Here is a 24,740-nt window from a genome sequence, read left to right as displayed (position 1 = left end):
GTGCGACGAGGCATTCGGGCAACGCGCTTGACAGCGAACAATTGCACTCCATTTCATCATTGTCCCTCGAAGCTGTTGGGTCATCAGCTGAAGCACATCGCAGCTGACAAAGAAACACAAGTTTTTGTCGCTAGAAGAGATGGATAGAGTTATCACCTAGGCTGAAGCTGAAAAGAAAGAAAATCAGTCATCGCAGAGAACTTTGGAATTCTGGCAAGCTTTCCTTTGAAAATATTGAAGAGCAAGGATGCTATAGCCAAAGTGCTAGCTTCAGGAACATCAGCGAAGCACAAGAAAGTGACTCAGGCTGTGCACGAGGCCTTGGACAAGGCAGTTTACACCTGGTTTGTGGAGTTGTGGGCCAAGAAAATCACCCTTAGCGGTGATATTGTGCGGCAAAATGCACAGGATTCTGCCTACATGCTAGGAATAAACGACTTCAATTATTATTAGATTACTTTACTTTATCTATGAGCAAAATTTGATCAAACTTCCATCACTTATGTATTCTGACATGCCGATTTCAAATACGCAATTGGTGTTTTTGTGCACGAAGTGTTTTTCAAAATATAAGCAATTCATATTTTTTGTACAGACTAATTTAGAGGCAAGTTTTCTCTAAAATGCTGGTTGTTATGAAGGAGACTAGCATATCAAAATGATGTTAAATGATCACAAGTTGCAGTGCTACAAGAATGAATGTTCTAGACTGATTTGGGCATAAGTTACTGCATGCCAAACTTTTGTAAGCAAAAGGCATTAGTAAAAGCCTCGACAAATCATTACTTTCTGAACATTTTTTCAATAATATTTGTTCATATTTTAGGCCTATTTCAATTCCCATTTGTCCACCTTTCTGACAAAAAAAAAACATTACTTTGATAGGATAAGTAAAAACAGAGATACAGGGTCTGTTCTGAAAGTAGTAGGACTGGTATTTTCCTGGGTGAACGGGCGGACAAGAGGCGGTCTGCACGCACAGGGTCGGTGAAGGGGGATATTGGGAACGGTGGGAAAAATCGGCAGTCGGCTCTAGAACATTCAAAAGAGCAAGTTGCTTGTACTGTGAACCCCTGTCGAAACACGTCGTCATGGAGAATCATGGAGCAAACTACTGTATCAGCGATACGTTTTTAAATTTTGTGTAAAGCTTGGTAAAATGGACAAAGAGACTCGCGACATGATTAAGGAGGCCCACGGTGATGCTGACGTGGGTAGATCAGGTGTTCTTGAGTGCCACAAGCTGTTCCGAGAAGGTAGGGAAAGAGTGGAAGACGACGACAACTCCGGATGCCCTTCGACCAGCAAGACCAACAAAAATGTGTCGCGAGTAATAAATTTACTGAACAGTGATCATAGGATGAGTATCAGAATGATTGCGGATGACTTGAGCATTCCTCAAACCCAAGTTTTTGAGATTGTGACAAAAACTTAGCCATGAGGAAAGTGTGCACGAAGTTTGTGCCACGAGTTTCAGCAAAAGGCCAACCGGAAAGCAACCTGCCAGGATCTTCTTCATGTGAATGAGGACCTTGACTTTTTAGACAATGTAGTGACCGGTGATGAGACGTGGGTGTTTGATTATGACCAGGAGCTCAAAATGGCACACCCCTTCTTCCCCATGCCCCAAGAAAGCATGAATGAGTAAATTTAAGCAAAAGTCCATGCTCATTTGCTTTTTTGATCAACATGGAGTCATCCACAAAGAGTTTGTACCACCCGGACAAACAGTTATTGCAGTTTTTTATATGGAAGTCCTCAAAAGACTACGAAAACGCATTGTTCGTATCCGCCCAGCCATCGCCAACAATTGGCGGATGCACCATGACAATGCGCCGAGCCACACAGCGTTGCACGTAGTGGAGTATCTTGCCCAGCACAAGGTGACAACGCTGCCTCAGCCTCCCTACAGCCCCGACTTGCCCCTGCCAGACTTTTTTACTATTTCCGAGAATAAACTTGACGCTCAAGGGGAAGCATCACAGATCGGTACACGCGGTTCAACAGGCCGTGACAAGGACGCTAAACAGCATTCCGGTCCAGGCGTTCCTGGAGACGTACGAAAAGTGAAAAACTCGTTGGCAGCAGTGTGTAGATGTGGAAGGATGCTACTTTGAAAAATTCTAATCGTCTGTACTATTCTCATGACTAAATTTTAAAAAGAATGAGTCCTACTACTTTCAGAACAGACCCTGTATTGTCACTCCAAAACTACATCACCATCAGAAATGTCATTTTGAGTAAACGACAAAAAGCATTTCACGACATGTTCATGGCGATTAAGGCAAATGCTTGAACACTAAATTGATCAAGGATGATACAGGGGTCCAACCAGGCAAGAATGAATGGTTTTGACCAATTTGGACCAAAATTGGAGCATGTCAAAATTTTTTATGTAAAACCTGATAGTAACTTCCAGAAAAAATTATTTTTTGAAATTTTCTGTGATAATATTTCTTCATATTTTAGGCCTATTTCACTCGCCAATTCGCTACCTTGCGGAAAAAAAAAAATTATTGTGATGGGATAAGTACAACTGGAGATATGGCGTGGCACTGGAGTGTAGCTTAACTGGAGTGTAACTGGAGTGTGGCGTGGCACAGCGTCCGATACAACGAATGTGGCCATGAACGGGATTTCGACCTATGCGTAGGGCAGCACTATATTTTTGCATGGAATTTTCAAGGGGATCTATATACCATATTCACTCGAATTTAGCATGCACTTTCTTTCCAATAAAACAGGTCCGAATATGCGTGCGCGTTAGAATAGAGTGAAAGGCTAAATCTGCGTTACCATACTGCCATGAGTATTTCAATATGGCTGCCTGTTAAGAGCTTCGAGCCCAGCTGCCATAGCTTCCTCAATGTGCTGTAGCACAGTCAAACCTCGATATATCGAACAGCGTGGAGATCGCGAAAGAGTTCGATATAGCCAGAATTCAATATATAAAATCATGTCAAAAATGCATCAAAAACTTCTGCAAATAATTCAATGAACCAAGGGCGCAATCGGGGATCATTTTTCGGAGCGCACATTCTGTTGTGCTACGTACAATTGGCCTAGACCTCACCGACCTTGTCAGCCGTGAGCGCGCAGTCAATTGTAACGCACAGAATTAGCCTGGGCAGCACCGACTTCGCTGGCCACGTGAAGTCGGCGTGGCCTAGGCCAATCGCGCGAGGCACAACCGAACGCACGCTCCAAAGAAAGGTCCCGGATCATGCACTAATCGTGGCGCAGTAAGTACTCGCTTGAAGCTTAACACAAAGTTTTTCGGCTGAAAGTACTGCAGCAGTGTAGCCTGCTTCTTATTGGCAGCTGCATGCTTAAACACTGACTCCTCAACATAGTCTAAACGATCTAGAAGCGATAGGCTGGTGCCCTCTATTGCGCTGCTGTAGCGGCGTAGAAGGGCCAGAGCAGTTACAGCCTCAGTTGAGGTCGGTAGCGGGGCAACATCAGCACTTGTAGGATCAACCTCGGCAGCGTCTTCATTTGGCCGCTGTTTCTGCTGCGATCTCCAGGTCCGTAAATCAAAGCATTTTGAAACACTGTCAATAACAATGTATTAAGTGGCTTCTGCCAAGGTGTCTATGTGAGCCCAGTGAGCGTGCGCTGCCATGCGTCTTTGTGGATGCAAACCGCCAGTTCTCACGAGGCGCAGCCGGCAGCCCTGAGGAATAGTCAGTGCAGCAAATGCAATGCGTCGTTGACGTTGTCGAACTAACCAAGCCGCCGCATGCATATGCTGTTACGTTCAAATGGCGCTCTCGGTGCGATCGACTTGTACAGCTATAGTGCGCAGCAGTCGGGAGCCCCCATTGCGCCACCACTATCTTCAAGGGTGTTGCAGGAAAGCTCACCGCCTGTCAACAGAGTGCATGTGGTCTGAGGTGGCGGAGTTTAATATATCCATTTTAAGCGCGACACCGTTCGAAATAAAAATTTCAAAATGCATTTATTTTGCAGGTGATATAGAAAGTGTTCAATATACGCAATAATTTTATATATCCGTGTTTGATATATTGAGGTTTGACTCTCTATATGTGGTTAGGTTAGTCCACCGTCCGTCTTCCTGTTTTCTGCGTTTGCTCCACCAGCATGGAAGTGCCGACTGCAAAGACAGGCCGAGTTCAGCACAATGCCGCAATTAAAGGAAAACGATCACGTGTGTGGAGACGGACAGAAATTGGGCCGCATCACGGGCGTTCGAAGTTCTCGAAACTTGCTTGCGAGACTGGCGCAAACAGGAGAGGCGTTCTACACCGGTGGCTGCTACGTATGGCGCGGCCGAGTGCAGCCCCTATCTTGAAAGCGACCTGCGATGGAGGCAAGAGAGCGCATCTAGGCACACCGCGCTGTATTCTCGTTGCTTAGTTAGCCTTGAAGTGAGAAGCCGTACAAAGGTCAATTCCCTCTCTCCTGCTACCGCACTTCCTCGCTCTAGCGTTTTGATAAAGTGTTTCCGCGGTCATTGAGTGAGATGTGTTCATGTTTGCTCGTACGCTCGTGACACCATGCTTGTTAATCTAGCTAGTAAGCGAATGTTCAAAAGTTTACACGGCCGATATAATTACTATCCTTACTTAGTACAGCTGTCTACTAATTTGCTATTGCAACTGATTGCCTTTCGGGTGAAACTGTGACTTCTTTTATTTATCGCAACGTTAGTGCATTGGGAGTAAATCACCGTTTTTCTAAATGAGACAAAAACGTGCCATATTTATCTGAATCTAGGCTGGCCCTGATTCTAAGCCGACCCCTGAATATCCGAAGCCAGAAAAAATTTTAAAAGCTTACCTCGAATATAAGTTGTACAAAAAGTGATGACAACATTCACCAAATGAAAACAGTCTCTATTTAATATGAACATGCCGCGCTCACTCTACGTCATCATCGCTGCTAGCCTCGTACGCTTGCAGACGCTTGCAAGCTCGTGTCCACGTGCCCATGCATGCGCAGACAGTGTGGCACGGCTCAAATGCATCTAAATGTGGCACGATTTTAGTGAAAAACTCCTCTCTGTTATCACGAGCTTATCTTCCTCATTGCTATCACCTCCTCATTGTGGCACATGCAAAATGTGTCTTCCGTTGTCCCCTCCAACAACAGATGTTCTCATCGATGCTGAAATCCTGCCCGTCTTGAACGCTTGACGATGCCTCTGCGGCTAGCACAACTTTTCGTTTGTGGCACTGCCTGTTTGGTGCTATTACGATAGCGACACGCCACATGCCATTATTTACAAGTAAAAATGGCGACATCACTCGTCGTACTGGCGCAGCTAGCAGCAGCTGCAAATACTGACTTTTCTAGATGGCGCTAGCTATGCACCATATTTATCATTTTTAATTACAAAGTGGCACGCTTTTTAATGTCCTCGAATCTAAGCAGACCCTAGAGTTTGGTACCTGACTATTTTTTTTAAAATTATCGGCCTAGATTTGAGTACATACGATATTTCTGTATAAAAGAATGAGGTGCATGGTACTGCGAAGGACCTATCTTCTTTTAGTTCACATCTTTTAGTTCACATCAAACGGATGCGTGTCACAATCGAGGGAGCTTACAATCGAATAAATATGGTGCATAATAATTCGATAGATCCGAGTTTGATATACCTGGAATTGACTGTACACACGAACAGCAGTAATTAACCTGGAATCTATAGTGACACATGCATCAGTAGAAGAACTCAACCCGTGGGATTAGATTTAACAACCCACGACTATGGCCGTCACTAATGTTGCAATTCAAGAGTAGTTCATCTTTGCTGAGTAGAAGTTTGCCCAAAAACAGTTAGATTTTTAATCACACCTATGGTGGTGTTTGGCTCTCCACCATGACTACAATGTATACTAACATCTTTGCATATATAGGGGGCATGCAAAAGCGGACGCACCTGTAAGCCCGCCTGGACCTCCTTGAAGAGCTGGGTACCCCTCTCCAGGGTAAGTTCGTAGAGGGACACATGTGCGGTGCCAAGCTGCACCACCTGCATCGTGGAAGCGAGGTTTTAGTGATCCTTCCCAGTTGATACCCTAGTTGATGCTTGTGAGCACAACCCTATGTTCCTTGTGACCCTGTATATTCACGAGAATTAGAAAAATTCTATCGTGATACATGCAAGAACAAGGAATGATTAGCGCAACATGCTGTTTTATGTGCCCACCGCCCCCGATAGTTAGAGTGATGGAGCTGAACATGCCAAAGCAATATAGGCGCTATAACAAATGTAGTAGTGAAGGATTCAGGCTTAAGAGAAAGCTTTGCCTCAGGGCCTAGTATATGAATGCATTGGAAGAGGGAAGTTTTTTTCCTCAGCAAGCACTGCACGAAGTTTCATGCAGTTTGTTAAATTAAAAAAAAAAGAACCTTAAAGTCTAGTGACCGTTGGAAGCGAAATTTAGACTTAGGCTGGCAGTATTTTCATATAAATTGATGAAAACTGTAAATTTTCAGAAAACAATACTATTACATTTACAACTCTGTAAACTACATCTAATAGTACATCTGAAGCAGACAAAATTAATGCATTATGCATAGCTCTCAAATACAGTACTAATCTTGAATTGTAGCGCGAAGTGACACAGACAGAGACTAGAAGCAGACAGGACTCACTCGTCCTGTCTGCTTCTAGTCTCTGTCTGTGTCACTTCGCGTTCCAATTCATGATCATGTTACCGTACCAACTCGCCCAACTTTCTATCTTTCTAACTCCTCCCGTGCCATAGACGACGTGAGTTCGCCTGCGTGTTTTTGTTTTAATGGCCAATGGATAACTCAGCTCGTCTGCGATACTTTTCAGTTTTTTTTGAACGAGAAGAGCAGAACCAAGGGATAATTTTTTTTTTAGTCACGGAAGTATGAAGGAAGCATAATAAAGCCAAGAAAGCGTAGGGGAAAATATTCATTGTTGTATATGGAATGTAGAAATAATAAGGTAAGGCGAAGTTCAAGAACTGCTAATGAACTCTGATTCAGAGGACTTTGATGCCATGCTGCCTGAAGAACACTAGTTATCTAAATTAAAATGACCAATGAGTGTAAGTGTTAATGCTTGTTTGAATTTTCATACTGAGAAATTGTTACTTTGAATCTTAAACCATGGTAAGGTATTACAGTTCAATATCATGAATTCGAACACAATTCATTCGAACTTTCAGTTTACTTGAACTAACACTGTGGTCCCATCAAAGTTATGTGTATTCCAGTGGGCAAAGACACCCAGTAATTTGAACGTGCAAGCAATGGTGATGGTTAATTCGAACATACTGTGCCCCGGCAGTGCTCTCAGCATTCCATTCATCCTGCCACGAAGGAAGATCTTGGAAAGGACCTCTCAATGCCGTGCGCAATGAAAAAAAAAAAATGTGGCAGGAATTTGTGTGCAGGAATGTGCAGGCACGGGTCATCCATTACTTCTGTTAGCGACAGGCGTCCTGTACAGTCAACAGCCGATTTTCCGGACCCCCATTTTTTTGGACATACCCAATAATTCTGATGCCTTCGTGGCACCGCCATGTACGTCATAGCGTCAATGTATACAAACATCTGCAATTTCGGATGTAAAATACCTTTGCAATCCGATATTCTGGACTTTTTGCCATGGCCACAGGTCCAAAACAGCATCAATAAGGGCCACCACTACCGCCATTTTGATGAGCTCGCCGTCTCAAGCCGGCGCTTTCGCATGCAGATTCGCTGGCAGCCATAGCCACATTGTGGCAATGCTAGGCCTAGCTACTTCAATCGCGATCAAGCTTCTTGCTGTTTGGTGCCCTGTTTTTCCTTCGAACAATTTGCTGCTGTTAGCAATGGCACCAGCTCAGCCTTTGTAATCCTCGCTAATGGCCTGGGAGCGTGGAAGTTGCATAATGCCAGTTGCCGAAAGTCAGTTTCGCCCCAATACAGCAACGTTAGGCAGTGAAGCATACCAAAGGTTAGAAGGGGCGATTGTCCAGGACATGGCACATTTTCTTTAATTATACAGCACCAATACGCCTTATTAGTGTATTGGCAGGCCTTCAGAGATATTTCGGACAGCCCAAGGGGATCATACCTGTCATCATACAAGATGTGGATGTGCTCGGCAAGGTGCGCTGCAGTGACTATAGGATGGTAAGATGTCGAATTAGGCCAGACTTGAGGAGGGAATGGAAGAAACTGGTACATAAGCTGACCAATGAGTTAGCGGTAAGAGGGAAAATAGAGGAATTTCGGATCAAGCTACAGAACAAGTATTCGGCTTTGACTCAGGAAGAGGACCATATTGTTGAAGCAGTGAACGACAATCTTATAGGCAACATTATGGAGCATGCAATAGAAGTCGGTGGCAACGTCGTTAGACAGGATACCGGTAAGCTATCCCAGGAGACGAAAGATCTGATCAAGAAATGCCAATGTAGGAAAGCCTCTAACGCTACAGCTAGAATAGAACTGGCAGAACGTTCCAAGTTAATCAACAAGCGTAAGATAGCTGACATAAAGAAGTATAATATGGATAGAATTGAGCACGCTCTCAGGAATAGAGGAAGCCGAAAAGCTGTGAAGAAGAAGCTAGGAATAGGCAAGAATCATGTATGCGTTGAGACAAAGCCGGCAATGTCATTACTAATATGGATAAGATAGTTCAAGTGGCTGAGGAATTCTATAGAGATTTATACAGTACCAGTGGCACCCACGACGATAACGGAAGATAGCATAGTCTAGAGAAATTTATATCCCACAAATAATGCCAGAAGAAATAAAGAAATAATAATATATGGGGTTTCACGTGCCAAAAGCACTTTCTGATTATGAGGCACGCCGTAGTGGGGGACTCCGGAAATTTTGACCACCTGGGGTTCTTTAACGTGCACCTAAATCTAAGTACACGGGTGTTTTCGCATTTTGCCCCCATCGAAATGCGGCCGCCGTGGCCAGGATTCGATCCCACGACCTCGTGCTCAGCAGCCTAACACCAAAGAAATAAAGAAAGCCTTGGGAGCTATGCAAAGGGGGAAGGCAGCTGGGGAGGATTAGGTAACAGCAGATTTGTTGAAGGATGGTGGGCAGATTGTTCCAGAAAAACTGGCCATTCTGTATACGCAATGCCTCACGACCTCAATCGTACCGGTATCTTCGAAGGAACCATAAGAAATACAAAATCCAAATCCAAATCCTTAATCCATAAGAAAGGGAACCCGAAACACTTGAAAAATTATAGACCGATCAGCTTACTGTCCGCTGCCTACAAAGTATTTACGAAGGTAATCACAAATAGAATCAGAAACACCTTAGACTTCTGTCAACCAAAGGACCAGGCAGGATTTCGTAAAGGCTACCCAACAATAGACCATATCCACACTACCAGGTGATAGAGAAATGTGTGGAATATAACCAACCCTTATATGTAGCTTTAATTGATTACGATAAAGCGTTTGATTCAGTGAATACCTCAGCAGTCATGCAGGCATTACGGAATCAGGGTGTAGACGAGCCGTATGTACAAATATTGAAAGACATCTATAGTGGCTCTACCGCCACCGTAGTCATCCATAAGGAAAGCAACAAAATCCCAATAAAGATCCCAATTATTCTGCAGAAAACTAAAGTAATGTTTAACAGTCTCAGAAAAGAACACCAGTTTACGATAAGCAGCGAGGCACTAGAAGTGGTAAGGGAATACATCTACTTAGGGCAGGTAGTGACCGCGAATCCGGATCACGATACTGAAATAATCGGAAGAATAAGAATGGGCTGGGGTGCGTTTGCCAGGCATTCTCAGATCATGAACAGCAGGTTGCCATTATCCCTCAAGAGAAAAGTGCACAACAACTGTGTCTTACCAGTACTCACCTACAGGGCAGAAACCTGGAGGCTCACGAAAAGGGTTCTACTTAAATTGAGGTCGTCACAACGAGCTATGGAAAGAAGAATGGTGGGTGTAATGTTAAGGGATAAGAAGAGAGCAGATTGGGTGAGAGAACAAATGCGAGTTAATGACATCATAGTTGAAATCAAGAGAAAGAAATGGGCATGGGCAGGGCATATAATGAGGAGGGAAGATGATGGTCATTAATGGTTACGGACTGGATTTCAAGAGAAGAGAAGCGTAGCAGGGGGCGGCAGAAAGTTAGGTGGACGAATGAGATCAAGAAGTTTGCAGGGACATGGCCACAATTAGCACATGACTGGAGTAGTTGGAGAAGTATGGGAGAGGCCTTTGCCCTGCAGTGGGCGTAGCCAGGTCGATGATGATGATGATGGGCAGTAAAAGGCATGCGTTCGTTTTTTCGGACCGCCTAATTTTTTCAGACGTTTTTCAGATGTCAAAAAGATTGTGCGTTGACTGTAATTTGTAAATATGTGTGAATAAATCTTCTGGAGCTTCCTACTCATGTGTTAGCCTAGTGCGCATGCGTCACTGCAGCAAAGTCCTCCATTCAATAAGCTTCCTTTAATTCAAACAATCTTTCAGGCCCCTTCAAGTTCGAATTACCGAGATTTGGCTGTACATAGACAAATAAGATTTGCTGCACTTCAAGTACACCTGGCACTGAGAGGGTGGTGTCACCTGAAACCCATGACAATGCAGCCGTACCTGTTGCACTTCTTGTAGCCAGCCATCAAGCGTCTGTCTTGGCCGTCCGTAAAGAATGTCCACTGACACTTGGCCAGGAAATAGGTGCATGGCACGGTCCAGACAGTGCAGGCTTTCTTCAACCGAGTGTGTCCGCCCCAAGGATGAGAGCTCAGCATCATTGCACAGGCTCTGTTTGAAACATTGCAGAATTTTAGAGTTATTGCTCAAGGCGCCTTCCTTCTTTCTTTAATATAAATTTTGCAAAGTACACCAATAGGTCACTGACCTATTAAAATGTGGGTTACTGACCTGTCTGTAATGGCCAATGAACCTTACAAAAGCCTTGCAGAACACATACTGCTATAGCTTCATGTGCAATATAGTCCATTCCTGAAAGCAACACCTAAATAGAACTAAAGCAAACTTGACAGCAACACTTCTTCAAATTTATCAATAGAGAAGCTCTTCTATAAAGCATTCGATTGACATCTGTGCAATCAAGTAAGGCCAGCAAGCCTTCACATCATAGCTCAGCCACAACCGTTAAGTATAAGCTGGGTGTTCCTTTTAAGAATGGACCATACTGCAATTAGCATGTAGCCTACAACATGCATCAGACAATGTTGCTTACTCATCTCTGCTCTTCTTGAGAGCACATGTTTGCTAGACATGTGGCAAGCCGCTGCATTGGCAAACTATATTTCACAAATGTATTTACAATGCTCTAGAATGCATACAGTACAATTCACCACCACCAAGCATATCACTCTGCACGGGAAACTCACTAAGCGTCACTTGTGTTGCAGCATGTATCAATTAGTTTTTGTCTTTTTGCCCTCACATAGCTGTAGACTGGAATCACTTTCCCTATGACATGGCTGCCATCACCCATTCATCGTCATTCAGGGTAAAAGTGCCTACCCACCTTGCAGCTTTCCTAATATTCGTTTATTAAACAACTGCTTTAATGCCACGCCATATGTAATATTTCCAAGTGGAGTGTTTAAGGAAATAAAGTGCAGTGCTGTTTTGTGGGCAGAGCTTGCGATGAATTCTTAGGTTGTTGCCGAGTCTAGTGTCTCTGACACTATATATGTATATATATAGTGGATAGAGTTGGCCTGCAAGACGATATTTCGATGACTGATGGCTGTGATCACTGCTGTCTCTAACAGTGTGCTTTGCACCATGTTAACACGTGCATATTGTTTTGTTTTCAGATAATGACTGTTTTTCACAAAATTGTCACTGTTATCAATATGCCACCAGGTGTAGGACATGCACGCCGTGTGAAAAAATGATTCGATGTTGCAAATTCTGTAGCGAAAGAAACTTGTCTAATCAAATTGTGTGCATGACACGAATGCTGTTGTATATTCTGGAGTGTAAGTGAGCACAAATGTGTATTCTGGAATGTTTGGTGACACATGTATATATACCGTATTTACTCGCATAATGATCACACTCGCGTAATGATCGCACCCCTCAATTTTGTCGTCAAAATTCAATTTTTTAAAATTTCCCGTGTAATGATTGCACCCCAAACTTGCCGCAGCGATATGTCTTGTGCCAAGTCTAGCTAATATTGATTGCGCTTACCATCTGTCAAATGCTACGCGAACAACTCTTCAAGACAAACCAAGCGGTCTGCACGCACCAAACATTCTTGAGTAGATGCCTCATTTCATTACTTTCATCACTTTCCGCACTTCCATGACTAAAAGAAAGCTGCAACCAAACTTGGCTTTATTATGTGTAGGCTTTATAACGGTTGTGGTCAACAACAACAAAAAAGGCGCCTTTCGATTCTTCTCATCTGCACTCGTGGGCACGCAACAAATCACAAGCGGCAACGATAGTAGCCACGTTTACACTGATACGTTAAAAGTGTACCTTATTCATACGCCGACGATTGTAACACAGCTAAGATATAGCCCTTAGCGAAAACATTCCGTATTAGGATAGTAGTGAAGACAGATGCCGCAGTTTCCGCAGCATGCAGGCCATGTGTTTCTATGTCACTGGCAGCTAAGCGCGCCCATCTGTTTCTGTCCCCTCAAAGTGGACATGGCTACATTATTACAGCAACCTTGCCGATATTAACGATATTATTCATTACAGATACGGAAGAAACTGTTTTAATGCACATAATGTACTCATGAAAAGAAAAAGAAATCGCTTTTGGTGCATTCGGCTTGCTCCGCCGGCCGCCATTTTTGTTTTGGTGTCCCACAGGAAACTCGGGTCGAAAAAAATTTTTTTCTCTCTTCGCCAGAAATTTAACCCGTGTAATGATCACACCCCTGATTTCGCGTGAACTTTTCTGACAAAAAATGTGCGATCATTATGCGAGTAAATACGGTATATTGGATAGGCTTGCCCTGCAAGATGAGATTTCAACTGACGGCTGGGATCGCTGCTGTCATTATGCTTTGGGTGTTACTTGTGTCAACATGAAATCTGGTGGAGGTACTACGTATCAATCCCCGTGCCTCCACAAGCCAAGCGTAGCCATTTTTAAGTTATCGTATTTATGAAAATCAAGGCCGATAGTTTTTTTTCAAATAATCATCAACCAAACTGTAGGATCGGCTTTGATTTGAAGTTTTTAAAGAACTCACCAGTTTTTAATTGAAATTGATAAATATGGTGCAAAGCTAGCGCCATGTAGAAAAGTCAGTATTGCAGCCGCTACTAGCTACACCAGTAGTCCAACTGAAGTGCACGTATGACATTGCCATTTTGACCAGTGCCACATCGGATCTGGTTCTTTAGTCTACGGTATCGGCATGTGACGTGGCATTATTGTAATGGCACCAAACAGGTGATGCCACTATAGTGCCGCTTTCAAACGAAAAGTTGTGCTAGCCACGGAGGTAGGTCAAATGTTCCAAACTGGGTAGGACTTCAGCATCGATGAGAAAAACATCCGCATTGTAGAGGGCAATGGGAAATGTTTTTTGTGTGCGCCGCAGCAAGGGTGGCATTTACTGTTAGAAGATCACAGGAATAAGGAAGATAGCGACGACGCTAGCAGCAATGATGACATAGAATGAGCTCAGCATGGTCATCATTCAATAAATGATGCTTTCATTTTGTGAACAGTGTCCTGGCATTCTTGTTTGGACTACATTTGAGGTAACTTTTTTTTTCTGGATTCCAACTTTCAGGGATCGGCTTAGACCAGCCCAGATTCAAGTAAATACAGTATACTGTGAGGACATGGCAAATGATGCCCGGCCCACCAACTTGAAAAGCAACACCGTGCATTCCTCATCTCGGGCTTAATTTGGAGCTTGGCCGTGTGAGCGCTGAAAACAACTTTTTTCACAACCTTCTACAAACCCCACCTATACATGGATTGCGGAATGCCTGAAAAATCCAAGCAATATATGTACTAAAGAAAGAAAGGGGGGGGGGGGGGTAACGTTGACCAAAGTACAGCCATGAGGTACTGTCATTCAGACAGTTTTCAACTAATCAACAGTGGTCAAAGAAAGAATGTCATTGGAGACAACATTTTGACAAGTCCCCGAGTCGAATGTTTATTCCAGTAAAATTACTTGTTCAACCACAGTTAATCACTTGAAGCCTCGATCTTTCTGTGAACTTCTGTCTTGTGTGAGTTAGCACAGAACTTATAACGATTACTTGGCAAAGGCCTCACAGATAGTACATAGAGGTAAAGGTTCAGTAACAGACCACAATAAACACACAATAGCATAAACACAGTTACCACATCTACACATGTCACGCGTTGCCAAATACAGCCTACTCTCATTACAATGGATCCTGAGAATCCCAACAAAAAATGTCCGTTTTATCCGAAGTCCGCAAGATCCAAACAGGAGGCCACCACCAAAACATCAAATCATCATCGAACAGTTGCTGCATGCTTCTACTACTGCCGGAATGCCGCGAAACATCGTCAGATATAAAAAAAGGAACCATCCACAAAGGAAACCGTTCATGCTTGTGTACTTTCCACATGTTCGGCAGAAAAAGTTGCGTTCAGTGCATTGAGGGGCTCTACCGGAGATTGCTGCTCGGAGTAAGCCCCTGCCCTCACCTGCTACAATATATTCATACCAGGCACTTCTCCCAGTAATGACTTTTTCAAATTTGCCAGTGGAATAGACCGGGACATGGAGTTGGAGCACCGAAACACCTCACTTCCAAAATTTTGGGCGCAATGTCTAACCACGTTATTGTAAAGAGTGAGTGACGAATATCCAAAATAGAAAACAAACTAAACTTTAAATTCACATTTAGCTCAAAAAGAACTGTGACGAGAGATTCCCTTGAGGGAGGATGCAGTTACTTTGCGCCACATTTCAGTCGGCTCCAACACTCGAACGGAGCAGTCGTCTTGCTTGTGCTGAAAGTATTCTCTCACTTCTTTGATGCAGTCAATTACTTGCTGTGAAGTCAGCCTGACTGCATGTAGCTCATTTTCTTGCTCGCTGCTGTTGTCTGATGACTGCTCAGAATGGCCTTCAATCATGCCTCTCGCCTCCTTGTCCGTCAGTTGTTCATTGTCAACAACACCATTGTGAAATGTGACCAAAGCCAGACAACTTCTCTGCTCCGAATGCCTCCCTGACCTGAGGCCACACTGATGGGTCCAATGGTTCATCTAGGACAGATGACTCCTCGCAGGCAGTCTCATTGTTTCCCTGAAAACCAGCCTTCCTGAAGCAGTTTTTGATGATATCAGTTCTCAGCTGTTGCCAAATGCTCACCAACACTTCGACTGGGAATCTGACGTCTATATTCAATTCCCGAATACTTTACATGTCGAAGAGCAGGCGTTCAACAAGGCATGTCCCGTAGGCAGCCTTCACGGAATGCACACCTTGATCAATTGGCTGGAGTAGTACCAATGTAACATTTGGGGGAAAGTAACACGGGTCAATTGCTTCAAGATTGGGTGGATTCATGTGGCTTGAGCAGTTGTCCAAAAAAACGCAGCACCTTCCTCTTCTCCTTGATCATTCGCCTATCGAATTGCAGCGGCCAGGCACTGAAGAGGTCTTTTGTCATCCGTGCCTACATGGTGGCAGTCCAATCAACTGGCACATTCTTTACGTGCCGCAAGGCGCGAGGCTGCTTTGATTTTCCAATACACAGAGGTTTTCCTTTTTCTGTCCTATCCACGTTGCAACAAAACAACACGGTCAAACATTCCTTGGAGCGCTTACCACCATGACAGTGGTTGCCAGAAACTGCTTACATTTTGTTCAGTTATGCCTTATAAAACATACTACTTTCGTCTGTATTAAGTATGACCTTGTTCTCGTATCTGGCAAGAAGCATTGGCAGCTTATTTGCTTTCCATTTGGAGATAGCGTGCACACTTGCTCTGTTGCATTCACCGCAGATTTGCATGAATGTCACGCCATGCCTCGCCTTGAAACGGTCCAGCCATCAGTTGCTGAAAGTGACACAGTCACGTCTGAGGACCACGGCCAGCTGTTCCGCACGCTTTCTCAACAGTAGTCCAGTGGAATATCGCGAGCTCGGGCATCACGAAGCCACATCAAAAGTGCGGAATTAAGATTCAAATGAGTTGCCTCACGGAGCCTGAAGCGCTTCAGATTGATTACCCCTTACCGTTGCTTACGGACGATGGCTTTGTTAGTAATTAAACTCAAGGTCTGCTTTCATAGCCTTATTATTTTTGCGATGTTCGCCTGCTTTCCACCCAGTGCAACTGCATCCACAATCTTAATCTTTTCCCTTAGTGAAATTTGCTTTCTTTTTTTGGAAGTCATTATCTCCCCACTTGCAATCTGGCACAAGTGACTAGCACGGATACACAATGACAAAATGGCATCAACAAGCAATAACACACAGCGCGTAATCAACGTGTCCTCAGACTGGCTTGGCTAGAGGTTGGGCTTGGCCAGAGACTTCCAATGTTGAAAGCCGCAATTTAGTCTGGCCGTGGCTTAAGCGCGCAGACACCGGCGTGGTCAAATATGTTGTCAGCCCCTGTTGACATGGCAAAAAGACATTTTATATGCCTGATGTTGATGAAAATTGCTGCTAATTTCGTCCACTGTAGTCGATAGTTTGTTGTATTGCGCTCCGTTAAATGTTAACTTTGTTGCATTAATAAAAAAGGGAGAACAAACTAAGGTTGAAATATGGTCCTTTATATCCGAAAGTCTGTTGTATGCAGGTCTGTTGTAAAAAGTGAAGACTAATAAATTGCTAAAGATGCCCCTCCCCTTGCCGCACAAGAAATATTGTGCTCATCATAATCTCTTTTGCTTTGGTGCGAAGAAAAAAAAAAAAAACACGCAGACATTCGCCGTATGTGTTCGATTACTTCTCTAAACTTCAATTCGTCAATTCAAGCAACATATCATGCAAATAACAGATGGTGCCTTGAATAATTCTCGAAGTCATGTGTCACCACGAGCGATGTCACACTGCAGACCTAAGTACGCAGTGGCAGGGACGCGAGTACGTCACCGTCCGGCTTGGAGCGCAGCGGCTGCGAGAAGGAACAACAGCGTTCAGATTGACATTTCAGACCTTTCCGCGGAGCCTAGCGATGTACCGATTTCTTTGTAAACACGATCGTTGGCACGCATTGTATGCTCTGTGCTTGTCAGCTCAAAATGGCCAGACTTGGTGAAGGGCCCTTTGACAGACTGCACTACAATGGACTATCGACTGCAGCGGACGAAAATAGTGGCAATTTTTTTCCACATCAGGAGTATTAAGTGTACCTTTGCTATATCGACATGAGATGACAACTGACTCACGAGGGTCAGCCGATGATCATGAAGGAAGGTGGGGTGGGAACAAGTCATCTTCACTCGCGCGCAATGCACAGGAGGTGAGGGGGAGGCGAGAGAGAGGGGTTCTACTCCGGCGACTGCTGCTTACGGCGTAGCTGCCGCATCTTGAAAGTGATCTGCGATGCGGACAAAGTGGTCGCCCACGCAGGCGCCGTATCTTGAAAGCGATCTGCGATGTGGACAAAGTATGCCCAATGCTGGTAGCTTCGTATGCGCTGTGATTTCAACATTTAGTTTGTGCTGAAGCGAGAGACAGCATGAAGGTCAATTCACACACTGCTGCTGCCCCACTTATCTTGCTTAATTGGCTACCGCAATCGATGCTTTGCCTTTCGGCTGAAACTGCAACATTTTTTGTGTTTTTTGCTTTGGAGGTTCGTCACTCACTCTTTGCAATAAACTTGCACATCACGAGGAAAGTTTCGGAAATGAGGCATTATGGATGTTATGGACTTCGGATAAAATGGACATTTTTTTTTACAGATTATCAGGATCCGTTGTACCGAGAGTCGACTGTATATTAGTGATTTGTGACAAAATGTCTCAGTGGGAAACATCACTAAAGAAATATTACTTAATAAAGAGAGGGTTTTTAACATGCCAGGTTTACATAAGAACTTGATGCCCTTTCGATGTATTGCAAGCGTAAAGAGGCCTGATTTCCCGAATTAGCCCTATGACGGCAACACAAATGTGGTCAAAAGTTCCGCTGAGCATAAAGCAGCTTACAGACCTGCATGCCAATCGACAGTCGCGTGACCCCTGCCTCCTTGAAGTCACTGCAGTGAAAAGAGAAGATCTGTGTTATTTCTATCACCGGTCTGTAGAGCACAATGACAAATGGGCCAGGCTGGTGCATTTTTCCTGGCGCAACATAAACATGCTTTGCAGATGACAAAGGAGAACAACAAAGCTCAAATTGCCACCCATTCACAGTTCACCAAGTTGGGCCGAATGCCACTACAATGAATTTCACTTTAAATATTTTGTTTTCTTATATAATTCCACAGGACACAAATATGGACTAGACGGTCATAGACCATGATTAATAGCTGAAGCCTCATTTTCTTAAATGAGAATTTCTGGGGACTCTCATAAATATAAGGTCTATAGAGGATTGAGCTCCAAACACAGTGTAAAATTTAAACTAGGGCAGTTTGTCGTAAACTGGAATACAAGCAGACAGGTGGCAAATCTTCCCACTTTTCATAATGCTGTTTTCTTTTCATCTGGAATACCTCGATGCTGCACTTCAAGACAGAATTCCTAGTTTTTTGTTGCTTTATTTAAAGTACAGATTGCAATTTACATTTGGTTACAACTGCCAGCCAGCTGTGATTGGAGTCAAATATTTTTCTTGGTAGTGTTTCGGGCAGCAGGCTGAGGTGTCTATAATTCCATGATTCGTTTACAACACAACGTTATACTACAGTCTTATACATTTGCAAATATATATTTGCCTAGCAGTTAGTAGCTTAGCCTGCTAAAGAATGTTGAAACCCCTTAGAGTAGCACAAAGCACAGCAGCATGTCCTCTTCGTTTTGAATGCAGTAAAACATTCAGTCATGTATGGTTACAGAGTATAAAACACACAACCGATCACAGTTTGTATCAATCATCATGCTTTGTTACTTCCTCGCAAAATTTTATATGATGCTATTCAATGCCCTTCAATAGTGCCAGTATATCAAACGCCACCTGCCGTGGTTGCTCAGTGGCTATGGTGTTCGGCTGCTGGGCACGAGGTCACGGGATTGAATCCCGGCCATGGCAGCCACATTTCGATGGGGGCTAAATGTGAAAACACCTGTGTACTTAGATTTCCGTGCACGTTAAAGAACCCCAGGTGGTCGAAATTTCCGGAGTCCTCCACTACAGCGCGCCTCGTAATCAGAAAGTGGTTTTGGCACGTAAAACCTCCCAATTGAATTTTAATATCAAAAGCTCACATATTCACAACCTACCCAATACGTAACACCTGTAAGTACTAATTATACATTACAGCTTAGACCACTTACAACGTAACCGTTTATAGAGCAGAATTGGCTACAACACGGCCTTCTCTGACTCCCGTTTACCCTCACACAGAGCTGCACGTATATACACACCGTTTAGTGCAGCCATGTGAGAAAATACCGCTGATAAGCACAGTAACGATCACACTTCTCAACGGGAAGTGCCCACCGATGGGAGAGGACAGCAACGAGGGCAATGCAGAGGAGCACGAGACGTGGAGCGAACGAATAAGCAGTGTTCCGCAAATTTAGTTTGGAGCTACTATTAGGCTTTATGTGCACTTGTCAACTTTCGCCGTTTGTAAGTGTGCGTACATACAAACTTGGTAGGCATTCGTAGTAGCTGCCGCGCTTGATTGCCCTAGAAACCAAACTCCACTTCGTACGCGTTGCTGTCAGTTCAGCCCATGTGCATGATCGCATACGTAGTCCCTGTGTGCGCGTCTACGAGTATGAACACATCAAGGGCGAGCTTTCCGCGATGGCATGCCACCTGACACCCCCGGTGGCTAGGCCTAACAAGTGTGCCTCATCAGCGACCAAACTTGTGGTTTGGTACCGAGTCAACAAAACATATTGCAGTGGCTGTATGGCACATGGAAAGCAGAGAAAGCGCCTTGATAGCGAAAGTCATGGCGCGGGCAACACTCAAACGGCAGCAACTTGGTCCGCGGTTGCCATGTTTCGACACCATGCATATGCCGATCAGTCCGAGAAGTCGGATGAGACGCTGTGCTGTGCCTGAAATTTTGGTCGCCATCTTATTTTTCTGTCTTTGTAAAAGTTATTATTACGTTGTCAGCTCGGTGCGAAGACTGCGGGTACTCGGTCATTACCCTTTCAATGTTTGTAAATTTAAATGCATGCAAAACTCCCAGACGCACGTTTCGATTCTCGGATAAGTGCGGCTGCTTGGTTTACATGTTTTGCCCTGAAAATCATTGTTTTGGTTATAGTGCAGTACCACTTACAGTGTGCATGTTCAAGACTCTGGTGACTTACGTTATAAGCGGCCTACATTATATTTTCATTTCAGTATGTTGCTCTGAAGTTTCAGAACACCTCACCACATGGCATCATCCGCATCATTTTATTCGTGCAAGCAGCTTGCTCACTTCCGCCTATTTTCTTTGGAAAAATAACTCCAATGATAGCGATGAATATCTCTAAAAATAATTTGTTCTGCTTTTAAAGCACGTTCAAGAGAAATTGCTGACAATACATATGTGTTTTATTCATCTTGTATTTCCTGACAACCATGTATGTTAACAAATGGGTCCCTGTTACAAACTTTGGAAGGGTACTGTGGTCCTGCCTGTTTAAAGAGATATTGTTGTGTATCTGTAAGAAACAAAAAAGAATGCCTGATTGATTGTATACCTGCTAGCAACTCTGACCTCAAGCCAGACTGTGAGGCAACTCTCCTGTGTTTAGGCTGTGGTTCAGAACTGCGTTTACAGAGGTCTACTCGGCCCTCATCGGAGTGGCCGAGTGTTACATGCACTGCCTGTCGTTTATAAGGGACACTAAAGTAACACACTAAATCAGTTTAGATGGATAAAGCATCCTTTGAAAAACATGCTGTCACTAATTTTGAAATGATAGGTTGATTATCAGACCAGGAAATCCCCAACACCGGCACGTCACATATTTCAAGGTATATTTTGTATTTGGCTCATGTTGGCTCAGCAAGAGTTCTTGGAACTAGCCATGTACAATCTTTGGCTCCTTTAGAACGCAATGTAGTCTATTTTCACCATTAATGAAATAACTAGGCCTTCTTGGAAAACGCTGTAATAATCCATGACATTACAGAGAGCTGGTATAGGAGCTTCAAGGTGGAGTTGCCACCTGTCTTTTCTTATTGTACTTTTTTCTGGCTCACCAAGCATCTTATCATGGCAAGAGTGGTGTTTTTCATACTATAGAAGGGTGATTTCTTGATGCAGAAGTAGTCATCTTTCACTTTGGTGTACCTCTAAAGACCATTGATTACGCATTGGGTCACTGTTTGACACACAGAAACAATCACTCTCGACAGCATTAGCACGACTGGACAACTGGTACTTGTAAACGAACGAAGTACCAGAGCACGACCTCGCCATTTATGGGAGCACAAAGCCCCAAAGATATTACTGCATTCAAGATTGACCGACTTGTGTGACTGTCATTGAACGTGACATGCTCCTTTGTAAAAGGAAATTAAACAGAAATGTGAACACACACATGTGCAGTCCAGAGCGCTGTCGTGCTCTCTACCTGCAGGTTTCAAAAGCTGCACATGTAAGCAGTATTCAGCTCAAGACCATCGCCACACTGGCACCTAACGTTCCGGAACCATCAGCTAGAGAGTGCGGCAATGCTCCCAGACCCCCGCAGGTTCAGTTAACAAGACTTTTCTCTCTCAAGCTGGCTCAAGAGCTGGCTTGCTTACAATGCCTGCTCACTGATAGTGCAACAACCGTTGACACCATCAGATGGAAGCAGCTCCATTGTCCAGGAACAGCGCGATGAGAAACATCTCGTTGTTGACAAAAACAAACAACACAATGGCTGAACATGGAGGACACAGTGCTAAAAACAGGACAGTGATGAGAGGAGACGAGCAGGGCACGGCGCCGTGTTTGTCTACCCTCATCACCGTCCCATTTGTAGTGCTCTTTCCTTCAAGTTCAGTAACGTGCCATACTGCCCAATTCACATGCTACAACACAATGTCATGAACCACAATATGTTGGCTCCCCAATAGAAAGCATGCAAACTCGCGATGTAAGCAGCTACGCTTTGTGCTGCAGTTCATGAGCATGGCACAAACTGTCAGGCTCTGATCTGGCCTACCTCCTCATTCAGTACAGGCGACTACCAAGCAAGCACAGATGATGCATTACAATGCAGATGGAATTTGTTGTCAGCCAAAGATGAAGATAATGACCTGGCACAAAAGCAGGATGATTTATTGGTAGCAAAGTATGTGTCCTTGCTCACCATAGAAATTAAGCATGACACGACACACACATGTGCACCAGACTCAGGAAATTCAGTGAGTGGTGGGCACTGCATATTTTACACTAAAAATGCAGTTTAGTGTACACCACGAACAGAATGCAAGAAATAAATTCACAGAGGGGGGGTGGGGGGTGGCTTAAATCACGCGGCATCAATCTGCAAGCCCTTGACTTTGTACAAGAAAAAGAGCATGTCACCTATAACCCAGTACGTATGTGAAACGCTGGCCATATAAGGCAGCTGCAAGGCAGTCACGTAAGACATCAACCCTGCAGCGCAGTTCATTCCCTACTGATGGGCAGGCACTTTTGTACGTACCTGAGGCTGTCTTTCGCAGCAGGACTCGGGTTGCACTCCAACGTAACCTCTGCAACAGGTGCCGCCGTGAGCCGGGAGACGGCTTGCAAGACGCGTTCCACATCGCGAGGCCGCATCAGACTCGGAGTGCCTAAGGTAATGCAGGGAAATGTGCAAAGAGTTGCAATGTGACATTGCTGGTAAAGCATGTGTTCTAGTAGCGCAAGCAGGAATACAGACGCAAGACACAAATACGCTGGATGTACGAATTTGTATATTCTTGTGTACGTGTTCCCGCTTTGCACTACTGGGAGATAAGGAACAAGCGCCGAAAAACATCAGTCCCGAGGCAGAGCGTACCTCCCCCGAAGAATACCGTCGTGATCGTAGAAATGCTGCTACTACGGATGACCGTCGTCAGCTCCCGAACGAGGCACTCGGTCATCACGTCGTGGTCAACGTTCCGGCTGCGCGCGGTATGTACGCTGTGTTAAGAAGCTCAAGCAGAACAATCCACGCGGTCTGATTACCTGATGTACTTGTTGAAATTGCAGTACGTGCAGCGTTTTTCGCAGTACGGCCACTGCAGAGAAGAAAAACAGTGTTACGGCGCCGATCACGTACCAGTACAAGAGAGAAAGTTCACAATGTACTCACATGGACATACAATGAACTGGAGTCGGAATGAATGCGCCGTGCGCGACTTGGCATTCCTAGAAGGCGACATCGGCTAGCTAACAGAGCACTTCGAAACATAACGACATACGAATGAGACTACAAGGGTATGTCAAAAGTACCTGTTGCACGTAAGCACAACGGAGCGCACTGTTGCAGCCACGCTCCCCGAGTGTCATGCAAATGTTTAACCACACGGGCATGTCAAACGTACCGGTTGCACGCAAGCACAGAGGAGCGCACTGTTGCAGCGCTCCTTGAGTGTCGTGCAAAAGTGTAATGTAAATGTTCAACAACTGCGATCAAATGAAGAGGACCTAACGACATGCAAACAAAGCTGCATTGCAGTCACGTTGTCCGCCGACTAGCCCGCGCTTCAGCCGGCTACAGCCGCTGCAGCGAATCAGCTGGGCAACTCTTATTGGTTGATATATCATGACGTCCAGCCATGGTGTATATACCGCGTGATTCAAAAATAGTTTCACGCCTTCATGAGAACATGTTCTTAGGGGTGGACCGCGCAACCCCGACGAAAGACAAAAGAAAGTACACGATACAAGCGCAGGCTAACAACTCGTTTATTTTTCAACCGAGATACTAACATATACAGAAAATGTAAACACGAGTAAGGTGACGCTTACAAGGGTGAAAGGGTGTTAGCCTATCTTGCCATTCAAAAACTCAGTTTCTTTATCCCGCAGAGCGACCAAAGTATGGCAAACGCATGCGCCTTAGTTTACATGCATGAAGCAGGCTTCCGCAATTTCGTGGTTGCTTGTATTCATATTTTTATACAATATTGCGGTATGTTCAAACACAGGTTTGCATAAGCAACCTCTACAATGCGCGGCCAGATTCGAGCCTGTTGCCTTCCTGATCGCACCTTGGCGGATGGTTTCGTCTGCCCAATGAGAAATGAGAAAACATTAATAGCACCATAACGTAACCACCCCTATCAATATTGTCTTTTGATGTTGAAGGTGTTTTAACTAACTAAATAAATAAAAAGTTTTTGGTCATTCTACGACAAACGCACGAGCCGTAAACTCGACCCTGCACGTTTGTTTTTTTGTTTTTTTTTATTGTGGACATTTGTTGGGTCTAAGAAATGCTTACCAAAATGTTTTCAGTGAAAAAAAAAAAAACGTCAGCCTTTCCAGTGCTGAGCAAGAACATGATGAGCAAGGAGAAAACACACATAAACAAAAAATCTTCGTTAATCAAAGCAATGTCTTAGACATGTCGCAATTTTCTTTCTTTCTTTTAGACCGCAGTCATTTCAATAGTTTTATTCAAATCTCTAAATGAGCTGTTCAAGTTCAAGTTTATTCAAATGCTGTTGCACACTTTTTTTGTTACAAAGT

The 24,740-nt window shown here is 44.2% G+C and overlaps 1 protein-coding gene across 6 annotated transcripts in view; it reads right to left on the bottom strand.

Annotated features, from left to right (window-relative positions):
- LOC135899686 (radical S-adenosyl methionine domain-containing protein 1, mitochondrial-like) overlaps positions 1 to 23,879 on the bottom strand; it is an 84,969-nt gene extending 61,090 nt beyond the window's left edge. For 2 of the 6 annotated variants that reach the window (XM_065429010.2, XM_065429016.1), the window contains exons 1-8: positions 23,359 to 23,877; positions 23,232 to 23,284; positions 23,062 to 23,168; positions 22,723 to 22,852; positions 18,116 to 18,161; positions 10,589 to 10,759; positions 5,906 to 5,998; positions 4,233 to 4,322 (exon numbers count right to left, since the gene is read on the bottom strand). In XM_065429010.2, coding sequence (XP_065285082.1) covers positions 4,233 to 4,322; positions 5,906 to 5,998; positions 10,589 to 10,759; positions 18,116 to 18,161; positions 22,723 to 22,852; positions 23,062 to 23,168; positions 23,232 to 23,284; positions 23,359 to 23,457 — 789 coding nt within the window. In that variant the 5' untranslated portion in view covers positions 23,458 to 23,877. Of the gene's footprint in view, positions 1 to 4,232; positions 4,323 to 5,905; positions 5,999 to 10,588; positions 10,760 to 18,115; positions 18,162 to 22,722; positions 22,853 to 23,061; positions 23,169 to 23,231; positions 23,285 to 23,358 lie in introns of all 6 variants that reach the window. The other 4 variants (XM_065429012.2, XM_065429011.1, XM_065429013.1 and 1 more) reach the window with 4 other exon arrangements.
- Between the last annotated feature and the right edge of the window lie 861 nt (positions 23,880 to 24,740).

The sequence above is a fragment of the Dermacentor albipictus genome, chromosome 7 (genome assembly GCF_038994185.2).
Source record: "Dermacentor albipictus isolate Rhodes 1998 colony chromosome 7, USDA_Dalb.pri_finalv2, whole genome shotgun sequence".
Taxonomy (NCBI): Eukaryota; Metazoa; Arthropoda; class Arachnida; order Ixodida; family Ixodidae; genus Dermacentor; species Dermacentor albipictus.
Note: the sequence above shows the minus strand (reverse complement) of the source record. Positions and strands in the feature narration are given on the sequence as shown.